Source organism: Mytilus californianus, unplaced genomic scaffold (assembly GCF_021869535.1).
Source record: "Mytilus californianus isolate M0D057914Y unplaced genomic scaffold, xbMytCali1.0.p SCAF_3, whole genome shotgun sequence".
Classification (NCBI taxonomy): Eukaryota; Metazoa; Mollusca; class Bivalvia; order Mytilida; family Mytilidae; genus Mytilus; species Mytilus californianus.
Genome location: NW_026262679.1, coordinates 17,357,190 through 17,380,595, shown reverse-complemented (window position 1 = coordinate 17,380,595; position 23,406 = coordinate 17,357,190). Strand labels below are relative to the sequence as shown.

Below are 23,406 nucleotides of genomic sequence, written 5' to 3'. Positions count from 1 at the left end.
ATACAAGAAGATGTGGTATGAGTGCCAATGAGACAACTCTCCATCCAAGTCAAAATTTATAAAGGTAAACCATTATAGGTCAAAGTACGGTCTTCAACACGGAGCCTTGGCTCACACCGAACAGCAAGCTATAAAGGGCCCCAAAAATTACTAGTGTAAAACCATTCAAACATGAAAACCAACGGTCTAATCTATATAAAAAAACAAGAAACGAGAAACACTTATGAACCACATCAACAAACGACAACCACTGAACATCAGATTCCTGACTTAGGACAAGTGCAAACAATTGCAGCGGGTTTAAACGTTTTAATGGTACCAAACCTTCACATTTATCTGAAACAATAATGTTACATCACAACATAGACACTATAAAATATCAATTGAAATGGCTAAACTCAATCAAAAGACATATTTACACCAGTGAACATACACTGAACAAATAAGTTTGATCTATGATGCAATGTAAATACAAAATAAATAAACTAAGGGAAGAATAATTAAAGTAACATGTAATACCGCTGTGAAATGTTAAACAATTTAAGAAAAACAATATGCTTGAACAAAAATATCAGCCATTTGCAATTACTTTAAACACTGGTAAATGAACATAATTTTGTTGTTAGGTATACGTGTACAGTTCAAATGGAGAAAGGAAATATTTTTACAAAATAAATAATTTTGATGTTCATAGTACGAAGAAGTGAAAACTTATAGTAATACCAAACACTTATCAAAGCTGGTATATAGAACAGATATAACCCTGAATAACATCAAATAACAAAAAAGCATTACAATTAGTATCAACAGGTCAACTAAACAAGAAAGTACGATTTGAGAGTACTCGCACTTACTGACAGCTAGTTAAAAGCCAAAAACAATTGATAATAAAAAATCATGCATCAGAGACTAAAATCAACTAAAACACATCCTAGGGATTTAGTATTTTAACGTCATGAACAGTCAAAGAAGACATGAATTGTGCAATGGCAAAAATAAATGTATCGACAGGCAGTAGGATAGTTAGGAGTTAACCTCTTTATAGATCAAAATGAACGTGGGTGTGTCTTTATACATCCCGTTTGAAAAGAATACAAATTTAGTTATGTATTAATTTGCTGATGACAAAATCGATATTAGTGTCAATGTAAACTATATTCAAAGATCTAATTACAACATTGGCTTGTTTGACCCAAATATTAGCAGGCACGATTTCTTGATTTTAACCAAGGGTTTTCAAGTTATAAACAAGCTAGCAAGATTTGTAGTATCTGACCAGGCTTGCCCGAGTCGTTCACAAATGAACAAAATTTCCAGGATCTGACCAGGCCTGCTTTAAATAATCAAGATTTTTCTTAATATGGTATACTGCAGGGCACTTCTTTTTGACGATGATGTTTCTTTGGTCACGTCAAATAGTGTGTATGTTTCCCTAATCGTCCGTCAAGCCAGTGTAGAGACTGTTTGAATTTAAATGAACATATTTGTAAAAGTTTCGTTAACTTAAATTACTTAAATGTTTTGATAAATTCTTTCATAGAAACAAACATTTGGTTAGGGAGTTGTGCTGTACCTTAGAAAACCGTATTGCAAATGTAATGTCACATCCTTTTTTTTACACTAGAGATATGTTTTATAGAGCTCGTTTATAATTCAGATACGATCCGTTAAAATTTACTGGTCCTTTGAATAAACTTATTTTCATAAAGGTTATGAATGTAACAATGTTGTAATATCTTTAGATGTTGTTTGTTATTACTAACACTGATTGTCTTTTAATAGTAAGTTTCGCATACTTATGACGTTGTTATACTAAATCTGTTGAAGTATTGTTTGATATTTTAGTTTTGGAAAACATAGTTTATCTGTCAGTGAAAAATTGGCTTTGAACAAACTTTCAGTAACCGAGAGTTTTCTTTTTCAGATAGCGTTTATACTAATACAGTTCACGAGTTCATTGGTTCTACAGCTACTTTTAAATGTCCGTATATTCAAGAAGGTAGCAGCAAAGTTGTGTGGAAAGGACCTTATAATGGTCAGACAGTCTATTCACATTCAAATCATCGGAATACTTATTTACCTAGTGACTTGTATAATCGTTTATTCATCATAAGTAACAGCAGTATTGGCAGATTTGATTTGAAAATTGTTAATTTACAATACAGTGATGAAGGAGAATACAACTGTTCAGTACTTAACAATGGAACGACGAACACACACTCGTTTAACTTATCATTACCTGGTAATTATACTTATTTAGTTATCAAAGTACTTCAAAGGTGTAAGTCAAAGCAGCAATCCACCACTTCTTTCGTGGAAAATATGTTGTACTTTACACTGATTTAAGTCCCTTCTCTTTACAAACATCAATTATAAGTATAACAATGAGCAATGTATGGTATATAGCACATATGTTTATTAGTAATAAGTAGAGACTTCGGAAGAATAATCAACAAGAGACGTCAGTAACTTATAAAATTGAGTCCATGTCAACGGTTTAAAGTATTTGAAATAAACGAAAATATTTCACTTGCATTTTTTTAACATTACTTATTACTATATATACATGTAAGCCTCAAATCTATGTCCAGCCTCAAATCTATGGCCTTTCCGCAAATCTATGTCCTTTTTAAATTTTGCGTCATAGACGTTCCAAATTTATGTCCTTTATTGTCTCAAATCTATGTCTTTTATTGTCTCAAATCTATGTCCTGTATTGTCTCAAATCTATGTCCTTTATTATTTCAAATCTATGGTATGGCCATTTTTGTTTCAAATCTATGCCCTTCATCGAAATGTGGTGACGTAAGGAAGTTACATGGACGGGAGTCCCTATCATCCACATAGCCAAGGACGCATAGAACGCTTCAATAGAACACTAACAGAATATTTTAGAAAAGAGATGTCATTAGAAAAAGACTGACTGGCCTTCAAAATTGTCTGAATTGTACAACAGGGTACACAAAAGTACAAAGCCTTCCACACCTTATCAGCTTTACACTAAAAGACCTAACTTTGCAACAACTTATGATGAACAGGTGACTATAAAAATGAATAGAATTTAAAAAAAAAGAAAGATAAAAATTTATAAAAAAAGTCACCAATTACGTTTTTTAAATAAATGATATTCATCTTGTCTTATTAATTTTTACTAAACTACACATTATATAATACACGTACCTTAATGTTTTATTAATTAGACGCGAATCAAGTTAAAAGCTGATAATCCCTCCCCCCCCCCCCCCCACCAAAAAAAACAAAAAAACACATACACACACGTGATAATTATTACAGAACAATTAACACGGGATCAAGAAAAGCAAACTGTGCAATTTGAAAATGTTGTAGTTGTAGTTTTACAATCAAATGTAAATCATACAATAATTACACACACATGTAAAAAATTTAAGCACACACATGGGGAACACATCCCAACTAGACGGGCATATTAGACGGGCATAGATTTGCGCATGGCGAAACAAACTGGAAAAGATTTAAGAAAAGGACACAGATTTGAGGCCGTATATTTGTTAACGGACATAGATTTGCGAATGACGTCACGATTGAAAACAAATTTGAAAAAAGGACACAGATTTGAGGCCGTATCCTTTTTTAACGGACATAGATTAACGATTGACGTCACGATGGGGCACAGATTTGAGAAACGGACACAGATTTGAGAAACGGACACAGATTTGAGGCCGTACACAGATCTGAGGTTTACATACATACCACATGAGTGGTTTTATGACGATAGATATATTAGTCAAATTCATCTGTAGACGATTTCGCGGATATCTAATACTTAAATTAAATCATAAATTTTATAATGAAAATAACGTTTTATAAATTTGATGCGCCCGAAGCGTATTTCTGGTTTCACATTCATCAGGAACGTCCAGGAGCCAAAAATTTGAAATCCAAAGGTGCATACGTAACAAAATACGTGAAGAGTTATATATGACTAAAAGGGACCTACATAGAATAGCCAAAGCAATTTAAGATCAATTTTCTCTGAAAGAGTGGGTTTATCTTTGGGGTAAAAACACAATGAATGTTAATTGTCGATTGTTTTTTTTTTCTCACGCATGCAAGCAGTATATTTAGAATCACCATATGCATTTTATAACAAGGTTGAGAAAGAGGTTTTCTTGTATTTCAGCATTACTTGAATCATCGTCGCTGTCTTATTATAGGTACTTAAAACTTGATCCCAGTGCCAAGAAACTTATTGTAGGTCATATGTAAGTAGCATGTATATATGTCATAAATATTTATAGAATATCAAACTTCATTCGCTGATGTGTGATTCTGAATATAACACGTACGTCTTTGTAAAGTTTAGACATGTCATCATACGAATGACAAGGTTTTATATTTTACTTATGATGCATTTGTCGATCAACCTACAACCAAGTCAAAAACCATTATAACGTGGACAGTAGATCATTGGTAGTCTCTGAACATGTATTCATATGTCATATTTATAATTAACTGTTGATAAAACTTAGGATTTTCTATCCCAGGAAAAACTACCTTAGTAAAACCTTTCGAAATTTTTGGTCGGCAGTGCCTTTCAGCTTCGTTCTTTATTGGCCATTTAACATTTTTCATTCGGATCTCACAGATGAGTATTTTGTAGACGAAACGCGCGTCTGGCGTACACAATTATAAGCCATGTTTCTTTGATGTTTTGTTTTCACTAAAGTTTTAGCTACTTGGGAAACATTGAAGTTGAAATGCCAATATTGTGTTTTGTTTTGTTTTATTTTTTGGTAAATTGCAGTGTTAGAATAATGAAATCGTTTGAACATTTAAAGTATATCTACTTCATTCATAGTCCTGATAAAGTGCCTTGGTTTGTCTAGATTTTTTATTTCAAAATATTCTGTCCTCAAGTGCACCGAAGAAAGACCATCTGTCGTGTCAAAATGTGCATCTAGTCAATCAGTAAAATTGGTATCGTTTAATGGGGAAAACTTGTTGTTTAATCTTCAGTTTCATGTGTAGTGTTTTGGTAATTAATGTTTTTTTCTATTGGTCTTTTTTTGTCATGTTAATGTGTGCCTCTCTTAAAATTATAATTTTAAATGTCCCATTTGGTATCTCCTTACTTATTTTTATCTTTTGTTGAGGCTCGTTAATATTAATGACTTCTAGGTTTCATTAGTGTTTTTTTGATGAATGTTCTGACTGCTGTACTATTGACATACACCAATATTTGTTTTCTTTTTCGTTTCATTGAGAAAATATAATGGTGTACATGTATCAACATACCATTCAAAGCCTATAAACGCTTCTAATAAACAAAAGCTTATGAACAGTGCTTGTATTATTATATATACGTATATACATGTATTTCTCATATTTGAGGGGGTCAGCCCCGAAGATATGAAACGATTACATCTTATTTACATAGAAGTAAAAATAAATGTTTTATCTTTTCTCTTTTTTCTAAAAGGAGCAATTAGTTTTGATAAAACAGGAAAAGTGTCAAATTCTCCAGATGCAGTAACTTTTTCAGAAGATGTTTTGTAGTTATGGATTTATAATCAAATCCTAATTGCGTCTATTTTTCTGTCATCAAATTGATACCTTATCACTACTTTTGTATGGCAATATGAATCGCTGTACTATCTTGTCTTTTTCCCGTTTAATTTCCAAAATATTTTTTGCTGCTAAATAACACTTCTATGTACGTATAAGATACACATTGAGGGCGTTATCCCGAATTTGTGTATTTAATTTACACCAAGATATTATTATTGTCAATGCAGAGTGATAGTTCTCAATAATTTAGGAGGGGGATCTTGCAGCGATTTGATCATATGATATTGAAAAGCATGATAAATGCAGGGTATCCAATTTCATTTAAAGACATCTTGGTGTAAATACAGATAAACACTGTTAGGACAGAGAAATCTTACAAATACTTTCTAATTTACAAACTGTATTTGCCGACAATCTTACGGTAAAATATAACAAAACTACAAATTAAACACTCACGATAAAGAAAAAAAAAAATGAAATATTTGTATCATAAATAAGTGCGCAACAACTGTAATGTTAACATATTTTAGATAATACACATTACTAAGGGGAAACTTACTACGGTCGCCACATAAACGAAAATATGTGCGAATATACATGTACATTGCACATTATATCTGATAATTATGAATCATTTACTATTTCTTTAAGGTAATATGATCACTCCTATATGTACTTGTTTCTATAGAAGTTCGGAACTATTTCCTGTTGGTGATTTTATTCTTTCAATACTGTAAATAGTTTTTTTTTATAACTTCTATTGTTTTTCTATTATAATCGGTAAGATTAATGAAGAAGGAAGATGAAATACATTTACCTTTGTTCCTCATCTAAATTGTTAACCGTCGAACATTAAAATATGAGCATGTAGTGACTTTTTTCTTGACAAAAATTATGGATGATATTTAGTGATTTGAATTATTAAGTATATTACCTTGTAGTTAAAAAGAATCTTACAAAAGATACCATGTAGATAAAATCTTTTTGTTCATGTTATTATATTTTATAAAAGGGTTTAATATTAATAATACAATGACATAAGTTGTAAAACACACTTCCATACAGCACTTCTATCAAATATAAATATTAAATATCATTATAATTGCAAATAACAAAAAATTGCATTACTATCACATTTTATATGTTTTTGAAATGTTTGAAAAGGAAAGAAAGATACCAAAAGGCAACAAAACAATATAAGTAAACAAGAAAGAAAGAAAGAAAAAAAAAACACGCCACGACCAACAGAATAGAGACGAATAGATCCCAAATAGTCCAAGATAGAATACACACAAGATTTAGCGTTCTTTAAAGCTTTGGAGTGCTTTGATGTATCATACTTTGAATTAAAATGTGGTTTTTGTGGTTGTTTAAGTATGGGAAAAGTGTTAGTTATTTCCTTTGTGTATATACTCATAAGTGTGGTATCATAAGCCCGTCTTAGATGGGATGTATTATTGTATATTGTAGTTCATCCATGAATATTTCCTATAAATTTTTGCTTTAACCAATTCCCACAAAACTAAACGGAACATTAGGATTGATAGAATATAAAAAAAAGGATAAGAGGTATAATTGCCAATGACACAACTATCCACCAAAGTTCAAATGAAGTGGATGTTACCAATTATAGGCAACCGTACAGCCTTCAACAATATGAAAAACCCCATACCGTTTAGTTGGCTATAAAAGTCCCCGACATGAAAAATGTGAAACAATCCCATTGAGAAAACTTACGGCCTATTTTAAAACAAAACATTTTACGAAAAAAACAAATATGACAGACATGAACCAACCACTACCACTCAACTACAGGCTCCTGACTTGGGACAGGTACATAGAGAATGTGGCGGGTTAAACATGTTTGAAGGCGCCAACCCTCCCATAACCTAGGACAGTGGTGTAACAGTACAACATAAGAACATAATATAAAAATCAGTTGAAAAGGACTTAACTCTGATTGATACAAAGCAGAAAAACATCTAGCAAAAACAAGGACTGGACGTTGCAGGGAATTTATACATCCCCCCACAACAAAAAAGACACAAAGTACAGCTCTGAGAGCTCTCGCAGTTACTGACAGCTAGTTCAAAGCCAATAAATAACAACAAACAAAAAATCTTGTATATATCACTAAAATATCAATCAGAACACATCCAACATCCAATGGATTTAGTGTAAAGACATCATTAACAGTAAGAGATAAACATGACCTTATGCAATGCCAAAATATAGGTAATCACAGACTGTAGAACACTGAATGTACATATGTGAATAAAAATAATATTTAGTATGGTTTTAATTTGCCGATAACAAATTAATTGTTATATTAATAAAACAATATTCAAAGATCTAATTACAGAATTGATTACCTTTTCGAATAAGTTGATTTAAAGGTTTGATAAGTTTACCCGGATCGTATCTAAATAAACAACATCACCGTCAAAATAAGAAAAAAGCTTTGTTTTGATTTTCAAATTCTTTGGTTGCGTCATTCCAGAGATCCACAGTTATCGTCCACTTTGACGATCAGGTATGCTTTGGTCAATTTACTACACACTTTACTATGTTGTTGGTATATGAGAATATAGATTTGCTTTATATTTTGAAAATTTATGGTTCATCGTGCGAAAGTTATTGAACTAATAACAGTTCGTCGTGTGAGTCTTATAGTGTTGTATGTCCATATATTTGATATCAGGGTGCAATGGTCTATATCCTTATATATTTATAAAACGAAATTTCTACATATTACAAGTTTTTTCAGAACTATACTGTTTTATCTCCACACTCCGATTGAATTATAATAGCTTATTCATCTACTTGGACACCGGAAATTCAGAGAAAAATAGTTTTATAGTGTTTTCAAGTATTTTAGCTGTAACATATTTGTTATTAAATTTGTCTTAGTTGTGCTCTGCCTAAATTGTTAGCATGGTTTGAACTCAGTTTATGAGTAATTCTTAGCGAAATAACCATTCCCGACTTTTGGAATATAACACATTGAAAAATCCATTATCTAGCTCCAATAGAAATATAGGTATTTATTTCTAAAACTATCTTCAGAAAAAGGGGTGCTTTATTTATGTAATGTGCTTGTCTATTTAGAGAGACAATTGAACAAAGAGTTACTCTATATGTTCGTACATAACTTTTTATATCTCTGTCAAGTATTTATGATATCGCGTTTTTAACCTTCAGGTTTAATTTCCCAGCACTTACACTACCAACAATTTGCCTAACGTTTACATGTACATTAAATGCCGCTATATAAACAGTACTTTTAGGAAACATAACTAATCAGTACATTAAATGCCGTTATATAAACAGTACTTTCAGGAAACATAAAAAATCAGTACATTAAATGCCACTGTATTAACAGTACTTTTAGGAAACATCACTAATCAGTACATTAAATGCCGATATATGAACAGTACTTTTAGGAAACATCACTAATCAGTACATTAAATGCCGCTATATAAACAGTACTTTTAGGAAACATCACTAATCAGTACATTAAATGCCGCTATATAAACAGTACTTTTAGGAAACATAACTAATCAGTACATTTCTTACCCATACATTTTCAGTACATTAATTTATATATCATTTTTAGTAATGTTGAGAAAAAGTTGTTTACAGTACTGAAAATTTCAGTCATTTTTCAGTACTGAAAATTTCAGTAATTTTTCAGTACTGAAGAAATCTGTCATTTTTCAGTACTGAAAATTTCAGTCATTTTTCAGTACTGTAAATTTCAGTCATTTTTCAGTACTGAAAATTTCAGTCATTTTTCAGTACAGAAAATTTCAGTCGTTTTTCAGTACAGAAAATTTCAGTCATTTTTCAGTACTGTAAATTTCAGTCATTTTTCAGTACTGAAAATTTCAGTCATTTTACTGTACTGAAAATTTCAGGCATTTTTAAGTACTGTAAATTTCAGTCATTTTTCAGTGCTGAAAATTTCAGTAATTTTTCAGTACTGAAAGTTGTAGTCATATTCAAGACATAATAAAAAAGTTCTCGGTTATGCTATCACAAATATCATAACCCCCAAGGGTGAGTAGGGAATAGAAATATTGTCACTTGGTCTTCTTCCGACCGGCAGTAAAACGCTTGCCAAAGTTGGGCGTCCGTTTGGCTGTGCGGGATGTATCAAGTTTGCAGCTACGTCCTGTCAGAATGGTGAGGTAAATCCGATGCATCGTGTAAAGAGAGTGCCAAGCTCTTTGCACGTTAAGAACCTTTGCAACAACTCTTCGAGGGGTCCGTAGGTAGCCTGTTGCAAGGTAAAATTTCTGTCCCTATCCAATATACCCTCATTTTCCAGTGACAGTCGAAATTCCTCCGACCATCATCCCGGTGGGCCTCTATAATTACAAGACCTACTTGTTGTATTTATTGTTAACTTGTTCTCGTCCTGAACATGCATAAAATATTTGCCACTGGACGTTTAGCAACCAACAATCAATCAATCATCAACAAATATCATAAGTTGGTTTGGGATAAATACAAGTATTTTATTTTAAAACTCCATCGCTGTATGTATTCTTTCATTTCAACCCATTAATGCATTGAAGATGATTCTTTTGATGAACTATATGGCCACATTCTTTATGTGCCTGTTTCAAGCCATGACTTCTCATTTTTGATTGTCGTTGTTTTTTGTATGTCATAAATGATGTTATTCAATGTTTTTGACGTAGATCAGTGCGGGTTTATTTTTATTCTTACGATTAGTTTCGCTAGTTATTAAGTACTTTTACAGCTTTCCGTGCGCTATGATTTTTTCATTGTTGATTTGTGTGAAAGACGGAAAAGGAACTGTCATTAAGACAGTCAAATTCAATCACATAAGCAACAAATACAAAACCATCAGACAGAGGTCACCAATACAGTTCTTCAATGTTTAGCAGTCCACACCATACATGAAGCTCTGAATGGCTCCGACAAAAAAAAAGATGTTATCTAGCTGTACAGCACAATGTCAGAATATCGTTTATTCAACTAAATGTATAACTACACAAAGACATATCTATGACACGACTTTGTCCGACTTGGGACAGAGGTGCATATAAATGTGGCGGTTTAAACCGATTTTGTCGACGTCTGACGTTGGACATTATGGTTATATATAGTATCCTTGTTCTGTTGTTGATAGTTGGCAAGCATACCACATCTCCTTGTTTTTATAATACAAATAAATATGTAGGTTATATATGCAGTCATCCATATTAAAACTGTTGCTCTTTAAGCAACAATGCATGGTCATAGCTATTTTTGACTAGGTACTTTCTTGGAGCACTTACATTGCAATAAAGTCTTTAATATAGTTCACGTTTCTCCTATAGATAGAAAACATTCTTCTGATACCATGACAGTTTGTTATCAGTAATAATTTCAAAGTAATTTAAAAGAATATGCACACATTTCAAGATCTTTTTTATAACATAAACCTATGACAAAGTCAAGAGCCTGTAGTCTAGTGGTTGTGGTTGGTTCATTTCGGTCATATTTGTTGTTTGTAAATTGTTTTGTTATAAATTAGGCAGTTAGTTTTCTCATATGAATTGTTTCATATTCATATTTTACATGTTTAAACCTTTTATAGCGACTTTACGGTATGGGTTTTCACTCACTGTATCAAGGCCGTACTGTCGACTATAATTGCTTATATCTACTTAATTGAACTTTGGTGAATAGTTATCTCATTGGCAATTATAACCACATTTCCTTATATATTTGTTTATTGTAAGAGACCTATTTGGCATGTTTGGGAGTTTCAACTTCTGCAAAATAATGCTTTAGGTTAGTTTGTATTTCAGATAGCTCGCTATTTGTTTAAACTAGAAACCAGCAATACCAACATTGATGTTTTCTATTCAACGGCAAGAAATTAGAACCTTAACTTTGCTTCTTTTTGTTCTTTGTGTGGTTTTAATATTGCATAAGAATTTTGACAGCAGTAGATTTTGAATGAAAAGCTGGACTAACTTTTAGGGTAGTAAGGCAGAATCCAATTAAACTACATAATGTAAATATAAAAGGAAATATTAGTTAAATCCCCATGAAACAGTAACCCTCCTACCAAAGATATTTCAGTCTATTACTATATGAAGTCTAATTCGGTTTTCTTCATCTTTAACGTCACAACTAAAAGAGTGTTCAATTGCAAAAAAAAAAAAAAAAATTTGTTTGTCCTTGACCTAAAGCACTTAAATCCAAAGCGGTTGGTGTAAAAGAATTATTTGAATAACAGACAAATTTTCTACCTATATGAAATTAATGTGAATCGAGCTATCACATGATTTTGTTTTTAATGTGAAATGAACACGAATCGAGCCTTCACATGAAATTAACAGTAACTGAACATATTTTAGATAATATTAATGCTTATCTAGCATACCTTCTATCTTTTATAATACATAAATTTAGAAAATAGATATGTCTTCTTTTTGGTAGTGAGCATGTGTTCATCTACCATTCCATATTTCTTTCTTGTTGTTCATATTTCTTGGTCCTCAACAATAAAAGTCAGTCCTGTAAACTTTAACCAATAATGTCTCAAATATAACATATAAGATGCAACAAGAATTCTCAAGCTGAAATGTCTCGCCTGCTTTTCTATTCATGAATTATTTTATGCTGATAGTCCTAAGGATAAAGTTTTAGTACAAGGGTCACATAAACCTCACATTGTCAAAGATCCATGAAAATGAAGTCAAGGTGAGATAAACCAATTTAAGCCAGAAAGACATGTATAGCTGACAATCATTACACACGCTTAATATAGTTTTGCTATTGCTTATCTTATACAAGAAACAGACAAAACCATGAAAATCAAATATTGACCAATGAACCATGAAAAAATAGGGTCAAGGTGACTCGTCAGATGAACCCTGCCAGACAGACATGCACACCTTAAAATCATTTCATACACTAGATATAGTTGATCTATGATTGCTTATAGTAATAGACAAAAACAAAATTTTAACATTGACCAATGAACTGTGCAAATAAGACAAATAATAGTACACAAGACACAACATAGAAAACTAATGACTAAGCAACATGAACCCCACCAAAAACTTGGTTTGATCTCAGGTGCTTCGGAAGGGTAGGCAGATCCTGCTCCACATGTAGCACCCATCGTGTTGCTCATGTTATTACAAACCCGGTAAATAGTCTAATTCTGTAGGTCACATAATAGGTAAGTGAGAAATTCACATAACAAAAATAGAAACTTGTTTTCGAGCAGTCACTTAACCACGAAAATGTTGGTTTTATTTGGCTTCTAACAAGTTTTCAGTTACTACAAATACTCTTATTTCGGTGCTTCACGTTTATCATCTTTAGTTAATGTTAGTTGTTGTTGTGTCTCGTACCGATCTTTTGGGTTAATCCAATTGCAACTGACTTTTACACGTTTTTTTTATGTTGTACTGTTACACCACTGTCTACGTTTGGGATGGGTTGAGCGCTCACAGAATCCTGCCACATTATCATGAGCCTGTAATTCAGTGGTTATTGTTTGTTCATATCTGTCGACTCATATTTGATTTTTTTTAGAATGGGTTTGTTATACATGTTATATATCGTTTGGCCGCTCCTTTATTTCGTTTTAATTGTTTCACATTTTTTATGTCGGGGCCTTTTATAACTGATATACAGTATGGGTATTTGTCATTTTTGAAGGCCGCACAGTTGGTTATAATTGCTAATGCTACTTCATTGAACTCCGGTTGATAGTTGCCTAATTGGCAATCATACCATATCTTCTTACTTGTGTTTTGATATTCTATATATGACTTTTAATTTCGCGTCTTGTCTAAACATGTATGAAATATTAGTCGCTGGACGTTAAAAACAAACAAAACAAACAACAATCAATCAATTTAAACTCGTGTTAAATAAGGAGAAAATCATTTGATTTTTTAGGGAAAAGGGGGGGGGGGGAAGGGGGGGGGGGGGGGGGCAGGAGGATTTTGAATATGAATATGGTGGCCTGGTAAGAGCTGGAAAAAATAGGCATGCTTAGCGACAAGTTAAAAATTTTAAATGAATAAAAAATTCCGCAGAAGATCCTCCTGTCCCATTCCCCTCCTTAGAATATCAAAAGGTCGTACCCTTACTGTTATTATCCGTGTGTTTTTATTATTTATCCAGCTAGTTGTCCTTATAGTGTCCTACTAATATAAGGTTGCCATACCATAAACACGTTTATCACACATCTCATATTTTATCATTTCTGCATCAGTTCTATAAATCTATTAATGTCATTTAGACTAAGCAACGCGATGTTTGTTATGTGTCTCTGCCGTCTAAACTACCTATTAAAAAAGAAGAGGTAGAAGAGAGCCAGAAGATCTTCCCAATACCAAAAAAAAAAAAACAGAAATGGACCTCTTCTGGCTCACTACCGAAGAACAAAAAAACACGCCCCTAGTTGACGTTATAATTTTATCTATACTCAACATGCTCAAAATTGGAATAAAAAAAGTATCAATTTAGATACTTCTCTTCAGACTCGTTATTTTTCCTTAAATCATTTATTTCTTCCAAAGTCTAATTTTGTACTTTAACTTAGTCTGAGTTGTCATTATAGATGGTCCGAGTTGTCTTTTTTTAGACGGTCCGAGTTGTCCCAGGGTGGACTTGTCTTACACCCAACTAAAATGCCCCTAGTTTGAACACCATATTCAATTTCATGACCACCATACCATACTAACCAAATGAAATGTGAACTACTTTGATATAATTCGTAACTTTTTACCTTAAAGAATCCTGGTCCTGAGTAGATTTTGAAGTTGTCGTCAGCAAAAGATTAAAACACCGTTCTATTGCGGGTTTCCGTTGTCGTTGATTTCTATATTTTGTGCAATGTCAATTTCATCATGGAACACTTTCTCCACAATCAGGCAGGGGTTCATTAGGGGATAAAAATAAGTTTGATATTTATGTTATTAATATATAATAGTTACGATTTAAAAAGCTATCAATGTATTAATTTAAGTTGCAGTATAAAAACAATATTAGGTCAATGTCATAAAGATATAAACTTTTTTGTATTCGGCACAAAACTGGGGAAGGGCTCAGTAAAACCTCGCCCTTCCCCAGTTTCTCAGCCTCATACAAACATTTTATATTTTTCTGACATTGACCTAATATAGTATGTGTAGAAGATCTTAAAGATGACAAAAAGTTTAAGTACTGAAAAATGACTGAAATTTTCAGTACTGAAAAATGACTAAAATATTCAGTACTGTGAAATGACTGAAATTTACAGTACTGTAAAATGACTGAAATTTTCAGTACGGAAAAATGACTGAAATTTTCAGTACTGAAAAATGACTGAAATTTTCAGTACTGAAAAGGGACTGAAATTTTCAGTACTGAAAAGTGACTGAAATTTTCAGTACTGAAAAGTGACTGAAATTTTCAGTACTGAAAAGTGACTGAAATTTTCAGTACTGAAAAATGACCGAAATTTTCAGTACTGAAAACAGTTTTATCTCAACATTACTAAAAATTATATAAAAATAAATGTACTGATTAGTGATGTTTCTTAAAAGTACTGTTTATATATCGGCATTTAATGTACTGATTAGTGATGTTTTCTAAAAGTACTGTTTATATAGCGGCATTAAATGTACTGATTAGTGATGTTTCCTAAAAGTACTGTTTATATAGCGGCATTTAATGTACTGATTAGCGATGTTTCCTAAAAGTACTGTAAATATAGCGGCATTTAATGTACTGATTATTTATGTTTCCTGAAAGTACTGTTTATATAACGGCATTTAATGTACTGATTCGTTATGTTTCCTAAAAGTACTATTTATATAGCGGCATTTAATGTACATGTAAACGTTAGGCAAATTGTTGGTAGTGTAGAAAAATGGGACTTACAACATTATAACACTCACACGACGAGTTATTTCTGACGCAATATTTATTTGCATATATATACTGTTCCTCGTGCATGTTTTTCTACACAGCAATTTTACTAACTGTTATTTGATGCCTCCTAACTATGTCACATCATTATCACAAGAATTATAATGCACCATTCGGGAATATCATGTGCTGTTTTTTCTATATCAATTGGTTTTATAACATGGATCACACATATTCCGACAAAATTCTTATTATACAGTAATATGTATTTTAAGTGTTGGTGTATATTAATATGTAATAAGATGACCACTCAAAAACTTGTTCATTTTTGTCGAATAAACCAGCAAAGGCAATTGGGTATTGGCTCGGATCTTGAATACCCATACTTTATTTTTCCGTATTTAATACCTTCTCCTGTCCGGGACATGTTCCCAATTTTATATCTCATTCTAGCCAATAGAATTTTTCACACATCAAAAGTCAACCAATGAGAACTGATATTTGTTACGGAATAATTTAAAGATGGCGTGAATATCGTCTGAAACTAATGGCTTTGCACAGAAGCAAAAAATGGGTCCCACTTAAAACCTGATGTGAACTGAGTTGCTTCACTATTTACATCATTCGTAATGCTCATGAACAGTAAAATCCGATTATACCATATATAAACCGACTTTGGTGATGTCAGAAACAATGAACTAAATACGGGATTCTGGCTATGACAAGTTGAACAAATTGGCATCTGTGACATGGGTTATACGGTGAACTAATTCAAAATGTGATTACTTCAACTTAACCAGTAAAACCCTTGATTAAATAGCTTCTTTGTAAGAAGCATACCTCTTTACAGGTAATCATTATAGGAAACGCATTATCTGGATATATATTCTATATGCAGGTGCTGCTGGAATGTTGCTACACAGAAATATAACGTTTCACTATGATAAATTGGAGTAATCTGTCGCAAAATTTACTTCTCAACCTAGGCTACCCTTACTGTCAAGTTGTATGTAGTATAACATTTGAAGTCAACCTTTCTGTATCGATATATATCCCTCTACCAAGAAATTTGTTTTGCATGCACACGTATAAAAATTGCGGTTTTTATCCAACGCAATCAGAGGTTTGAACGTTGTTTTCAATTTATACTTGTTTATATTTTTTCGTTTGGGCTTGTATTACATTTGCCTCCGGTTTTATATTATCCGTTCATCCTATTTCGACTCTTCAAAATTCAAGAGTCTATCCTAAATTGAGGTAAATTTTATGGCCTTCCGAATACCGTTTCCATTCCTAACATCACTGAAGAGACATTAATTGTCGACATCCGGATATGGTGTACCAATTTTTCCACCTCATGTTTGCAGTATACCATCTTTTCTGCAAGTTTATTGTTTTCTGTTTGGTATTACATTAATAATTAAGATCCATTTTGTTACATCTGGTGATCCGTTTATTTGGCAATCGCCATGGCAGTCAGCAGTGTTAAAGAACATCCGTTGTTCGACCTGTTAGTCAAATGCGTTTTGTTAAAATATACTTTTTCACTTTTTGATCTTTTGGAAAATGTTTGTGCTTTATTTAGACCCCTTTACCAATAGATTTGTTTTGCATGCACACATATAAAAATTGCGGTTTTTATCCAACGCAATCATAGGTTTGAACGTTGTTTTCAATTTAGACTTGGATATATATATATATGCGGTCGACATTGACCCAATATTTTCAGCAAACTTTGAACTATTCAGTGGGAGGACATCGTTCATATATTGGAAAGGGGAGTTAAATGATATTGCCAGGTTCTATTACATTCTTCTTGAGAAGTCTCTGTGTGACGTTTAACTCATCTCAGGTATATAACTCTTCTTCTTTTTACAGGAATTATATCAGTATTGTAGACATTTTAGATATTCCTCGATTTCCAGTAAAATCGGTGAGTAGCACACACATATGTTAAGAAGTATGTCGACTTTTGGAAAATTGTACATACATTTTTCTATCATCGTGCGATATTACGTCGCATGTAAAACAAATGGAAATCAATATATAAAAAAAATAACAATGTTATACTGAATTTGTTTCACACTAGGCTAATTTCCCCAAATTCCTTCAATTTTTACTAAAGATACAAAAACATGTACAATTTGCAATATTGTCTTCAACAGCAACATTAAGTCCTGAAAAGCATTTTAAACTCTAACGAAATATTTAAAGTTGTTTACAATATATAAATTACATTATTCGAACTCCAGTGGATTTTCACTCTGTAATTGGAACAGATATATATTGGCAGTTGATGACCCACTTACACTCTTTGAAAATGCACAATTGGTGAGAAAGGTTTTAAAATCAGATTAGAATCGGTCATAATTCACACGGAAAATAGATAGATAGAAGTTTGTTGAAATTTCTTTTAGTTCATCTGTAACACTAAGTCTTGATAGGATGAAATTCGTCATATACAATAAACAAAGGCTTACCAATTATTTAAAGCTATTCAGAAATATCAAATCGGAGTTCCTGATCGTATAAGATATAATTTTGTGCATTTTGTACATAAATTAAGCAGAGAAAAAGTATTCAATATTGTATTATGTAAACTGAACCCTGAACGTGTAATTTTCTGTAGTTCTGCATGCATTTCCATGGATTATCTTAATAAATTAACATGCTTGTATTATCTGTTCAATTCAATGAACAGAAAGTTTACGAGTTCTGTGCATTTGATAAAAAAAAACGAAAACAAAAACAAAAACTGAAAACTAAAACTAAAACTAAAACTAAAAACAAAAACTAAAATCAGAAACACAAAAAACAGACGTACAAACAACAGCTTACACTACATGGTCCAGATTATTAATAACTATCAAATAAATACATCATAGATAACAGGACTTAAATGTTGTACTGTACGCAAACGTGCGTGTTGTCTATTAAAGACTCATTAGTGACTCTCAGAACAGTTACCACACCAAATAAAGTACGAAGTTGAAAAGCATTGAGGACCCAAATACAACTATTGTTTATATCTTGAAGTTGATTTTTTTCGGGAATGTTTCTGGTATAGATGTCTAATTTATAAAAGTTTGATGGACTACAGTAAAACTATGTTGAATATTTAGACTTACTGGCGATTGAACACATCTTTTAAAATGCTTAGCAATCATTTCAATAAAAGTTTTAATTGTGACATTCCAGCATTCATATATAGTAATCAGGTATTGATGGCGATTTTATTTAGACCATATAGTACTTTTAATATAAAAAAGGCAAAAGATACCAAAGGGACATTCAAAAGAAGAAAAAAATAAATAAAAAAGACGAAAAGGCTAACAAGTCCATAAGTAAAATGAAATACAACTGTTTCAGCATTAATTTTATTCAATGTTTTCTTAGACTTCTATAGAGTTTCCATCTGATGCGGATAAGCTTAATTACTGCACCTTATCGAAGGAAAAGGTAATGTATGGTAGATGTAAACTCAAGGTTTGTTATTTAAACAATAAGTTGCATAATCATTATCAATAAGAAATATTTTAACAGCAAAAACCTCAAAAATATAGTCTCAGTATGAGCTTTTGCTATCTATTGGTGTTTGAGAAATAGAATTGAGAATAAAAAAAAAGACTTCTAATAATTTATTTTAAGACAGGAATATAAACTATCATATAACACATTCAATATCAGCTTTATCTTCAATAGGCTTATGTTAAACTATACTAGCATGGAACGTGGTAATGCTTATTTATTTTTCCCTTCACAAATCTATTTCATTTTAGATACCATATTGCCAAAATCACATAAGAGTCCTTGAGTTTAGAACTGACGACATAGTCATATTGTGCGGAACCAATGCTGACTCACCAACTGGTTTTGAACTGAACATCACAGATAATTCACATATTAGCTTAGGTCCTGTTCCATGTGCAAATGATCCATTTGATAATTTTACGACTACATATATTAGTAAGTAACACAAATGTCGGAATATAAATAAGATATTATGACCAAAACAGCAAGATGATGTAAAAATGAAAAGATGATGCATTTTAACGATCATTATATTTATTGTATTAGATATTTGCAGTATTGATTACTGTAAATTGTCAAGAACGATCATGAATATGCATCATAACATCATATATTCAAGCAAAAGTGCTCATCAAGATATTATTGTTATCTGCTTCACAAAATATTGTGTCAACTGTTTTGATTTCCTTATGAGAGAAAATTTATGTCATGTAAATTTTTTTTCATCTTCATCCCTCAGGTGATTTCTTTGCCAGCAAAGTTTGTGGTCGCCTGCACTAGTAGGTCAATCGTTAAGCCAACTGATGACATTTGATATAGTTCTAAGAGTGCTTCATATCTTTTACCGGCTTTCAACCTAATATAAGGCTTACATGATCACTTACTGGATGTCGGTTGTGATACAGGATATGTTTATTCTACGGACCACCTGATACATGTTTTACTCACGATTTAATTTAAAGTTCATATTGCCCTAAACTTTATTTTGTTAGTGTTGACTGTTTCGATATGTTGGTTTGCCATCTGAAAATGGCAATTACAGGTAATCTAAACATGTAGGAGTATGCCAAAGTTGACGTCATATTGCATTTCTATAAAGGAACACACTACAATTACTCAATTGTATTACATAGATACGAAGTCCATGTTTATAATACAATAATATTATACCGGTTATCATCCGGGATGTTTTTTCCAATTACATTATGTACAAATGTATTATTACATAAAAGCCGCAACATTATTCTTATTAAACAAAATAAGATGGAAACGGGTTTTGTTTCCTGATTTTTGATAACTGACTGCAATCTTCCAAGGTAAACGTAGCTCTTGGGTAAAAATTACTCGTGAAAATGTATAAAGTGGGTTGGGGATTGGACATATCAAATTAACATTCAACAAAGATTTCATAGCGGGAATAGTATGACTGATTAATTGTTTGCTTAGTCAGGACAAAACACCAACTGAAAACAATAAATACAGTACACCATGTACAGCTTGTAGGTTTTGCATAGTGGTTCAACCGGGATAAAGGACGGGGACAATGTGGACTGTCACTGGAAAAAGAGGGAATATTGGATGTTCGCAGCATGTCGCCTACAGATCTCTCATACAGTTGTTGCAGGGTTCCTTAATATGCAGAGCGCGGTACGGTCTCTATACGGGGAAGCGGAACGAATATCTCTATTCTGCCTGGACGTGACTGCTATTTATAATTGTGCAAACCAAGAAAGCCACAGGCGGAGAGTCGCCGCTACAGTCAGAGAAACTCCGTTCAATTTTCATACCCTGGAAAACTGTCGGGGCTAATTATAGATCGAAGGCCTGTGATGAAAGTATTAATAATATTTATATCAGTTTGAATGAAGTTGACTCTTATAGAGTACACGTACAGTACAATCTCAGATATATAATGAACAATGTTGAAACTACAGTATGTGGAATAAGAGACGACGGTATCGTAATTGTCATTATATTGCATTAAAAAATTCAATCATCGAGTCATAGTTCATTTTTTTACAGGAGATCCTAATCAGTATGGCAAAGGAATTATGTATTATGGTGCCACGTTACATACTGAAGCGACAATATCTAGACCAATCTATAATAGTGGCGGGACGGTCAGTGAGTACCAAAAAGGTGTCATCAGCTCTAACTGGATGAAAGGTAACTATTAATTATATATAATTAAGTGGAATCAATTATTTGTTTACCCTTAAAATAGCACATGTGCGAAATCACATTTCGTCCACACGGACATCATATAAAAGCTAATAGTATAATTCATTTGTCGGTACCGCTGCGTGTGGTCTTTCAGTACCAGAGAGTACCATCCGTGAGTTTAAAATGTTTTATCGCGGCCGTATCCTTGAGTTTACCTCTTTCCGTTCATAATACCATAGCGCATTCTTTTCTTTGCTTACACATTTGAAATATAAATATGCCCTTAGTGGGATATTTCAAAAAGAAAGTAATAATATGATAAAAAAAATAGATTAAATTTGAAGACAAATAACAGGAAAAACTACACAGAAAATTTGAGATAGATAAATATGAAACCCTAAAAATCATCTGGATGTTTTTATTTAATAGTTTTTTCAGTATGCAAATACTAAAACGTTATACTAAACGCCCGTTATACCGCGGGAGTTAACTTGACTTAGGGCCATATTATGCATTTAGATGAAAATTTATGCAAACGACAAGTAATATTATCCATACTTTGTACTACTCATTTGAATTATTGAATATATCTAAGAACCATGTTATTATTTAATTACTTTAATACTCGATCAATACTTTCTGTTCGGCATTGAAAAACACCAAAAGCTGACTTTGTTATTATTGTTTTGTACATAAATCAGGCCGATTGTTTTCTCGTTTGAATTTCTGTTATGTTGGAGCTTTTTAAAGCCTGCTATGGGGTATCGGGTTAGCTCATTATTAAAGGCCATATGGTGACATATAATTGCTAACATCTACGTCATTTGGCCCTTGTGAATAGTTGTCTCATTTGCAATTATACCATATCTCCTTATTTTATATTCGGTATACAATTTGGTCATCCCTGGACTTCTCATCCCATCTTCCATTAACATTAAAACTCATGCAAAAAAGGGTCGTCTGTTTTGCTATGCGGGATGTATAAGTACCCCGATTATCAGTTTAACTGTACATTAACAATACTATAAGATATCAGCTATGAGTCACAATATGGAGCTTTTAGTAATTAGGCGCAGTGAAAGAGCTCAAAAGCCTCATATTGTGTTAAGCAGTTGATATTCACAATAACTATAAACAATAATAGGCTTTTATTCATTCTAAATTTTCTGTCCTTCATCCCAGTCGACTAACTTTGCAGACCAATTAATTTTTGATTTAAATTTACAGTAAATGTGTTCTCTTTCTTAATATGCATGACATATTTGTCACTGAACGTTAACAAGAATATATTGTATTCACTGAATTTATACTTAAAAGTCTTACATCACAATGACTTTCTGTGAATGCTAGTAATCCTAACTAGTGCTTGTGCCGATGCATTGTTCATTGAAATGTGCACCATTTTCTGGTAGTCAGTGCTTTTCACTTAAATAAACCATCTAGATACCAATATGATTTTCCTGATGTGAAAGGCATTTATTGTACAGCTACTGCCTCTTGTGCAACAGTGTAGTTATCTACTCCTCTAAAAAACATAAAGCTCCACAAAATTAACAACACACAAACAAACAAAAACGAAAAAGAAAATTAAATTAAATTAACTGAATTAAGTAAAATATCTAATATGCGTCTCAAGTTTGGTGTTTGTCATTTTAAATTCAAAACCCAAGTTACTACTTATATCGTTTTTTACAGATCCCCAATTTGTCGGGTCTTTCTCCTTAAAAGAATCAGTACTTTTCTTTTTCCGCGAAACGGCTACTGAAGTTGATCCTTCTGAACACAATAACAAAGTTTACTCGAGAGTTGCAAAGGTTTGTAAGGTACGTTAAGTACTGGTAAATGAAATAAAGTACAATAAGTTCCACCAACCATAAACAGAAATATTGAAATAAGATATGGCTCTAGAATAGACAAATCGAAACGATAAAAACCTGTACAAAATATCTATCTCGTCCAAATTTGGTCTGTTATGTTGGCTTGTTCATATGGACTACATAAAAGAATATGCTGGACCGTTACAAATTAAAACGTTTAGACCAAAACTGATGAAATAAGATATCTCTATATGTTTCCGGTTCTAAAACAAAAGAGAGGCGAAAGATATCAAAGGGACGTTCAATTTCAAAAGTCGAAAACGAACTGACAACGCCATGGCAAAAAACAAAAAAACTGAAAAACGACCAAAAGACAAACACCAGTATACACGATCATATACATAGTCTATGTGACTACTTAACGACATGAAGGATGCTTCATATGCAG

General features: G+C 32.3%; 1 protein-coding gene across 3 annotated transcripts in view; it reads left to right on the top strand.

Moving 5' to 3' along the window:
• The window catches only part of LOC127734022 (uncharacterized), a 144,937-nt gene that overhangs the window by 4,782 nt on the left and 116,749 nt on the right, over nt 1–23,406 (top strand). The window contains exons 2-8 of one of the 3 annotated variants that reach the window (XM_052243570.1): nt 1,925–2,242; nt 4,163–4,244; nt 17,326–17,380; nt 18,844–18,906; nt 19,227–19,413; nt 21,001–21,144; nt 22,837–22,964. In XM_052243570.1, the coding sequence (XP_052099530.1) occupies nt 1,925–2,242; nt 4,163–4,244; nt 17,326–17,380; nt 18,844–18,906; nt 19,227–19,413; nt 21,001–21,144; nt 22,837–22,964 (977 nt within the window). The remainder of the gene's footprint in view (nt 1–1,924; nt 2,243–4,162; nt 4,245–17,325; nt 17,381–18,843; nt 18,907–19,226; nt 19,414–21,000; nt 21,145–22,836; nt 22,965–23,406) is intronic. The other 2 variants (XM_052243568.1, XM_052243567.1) reach the window with 2 other exon arrangements.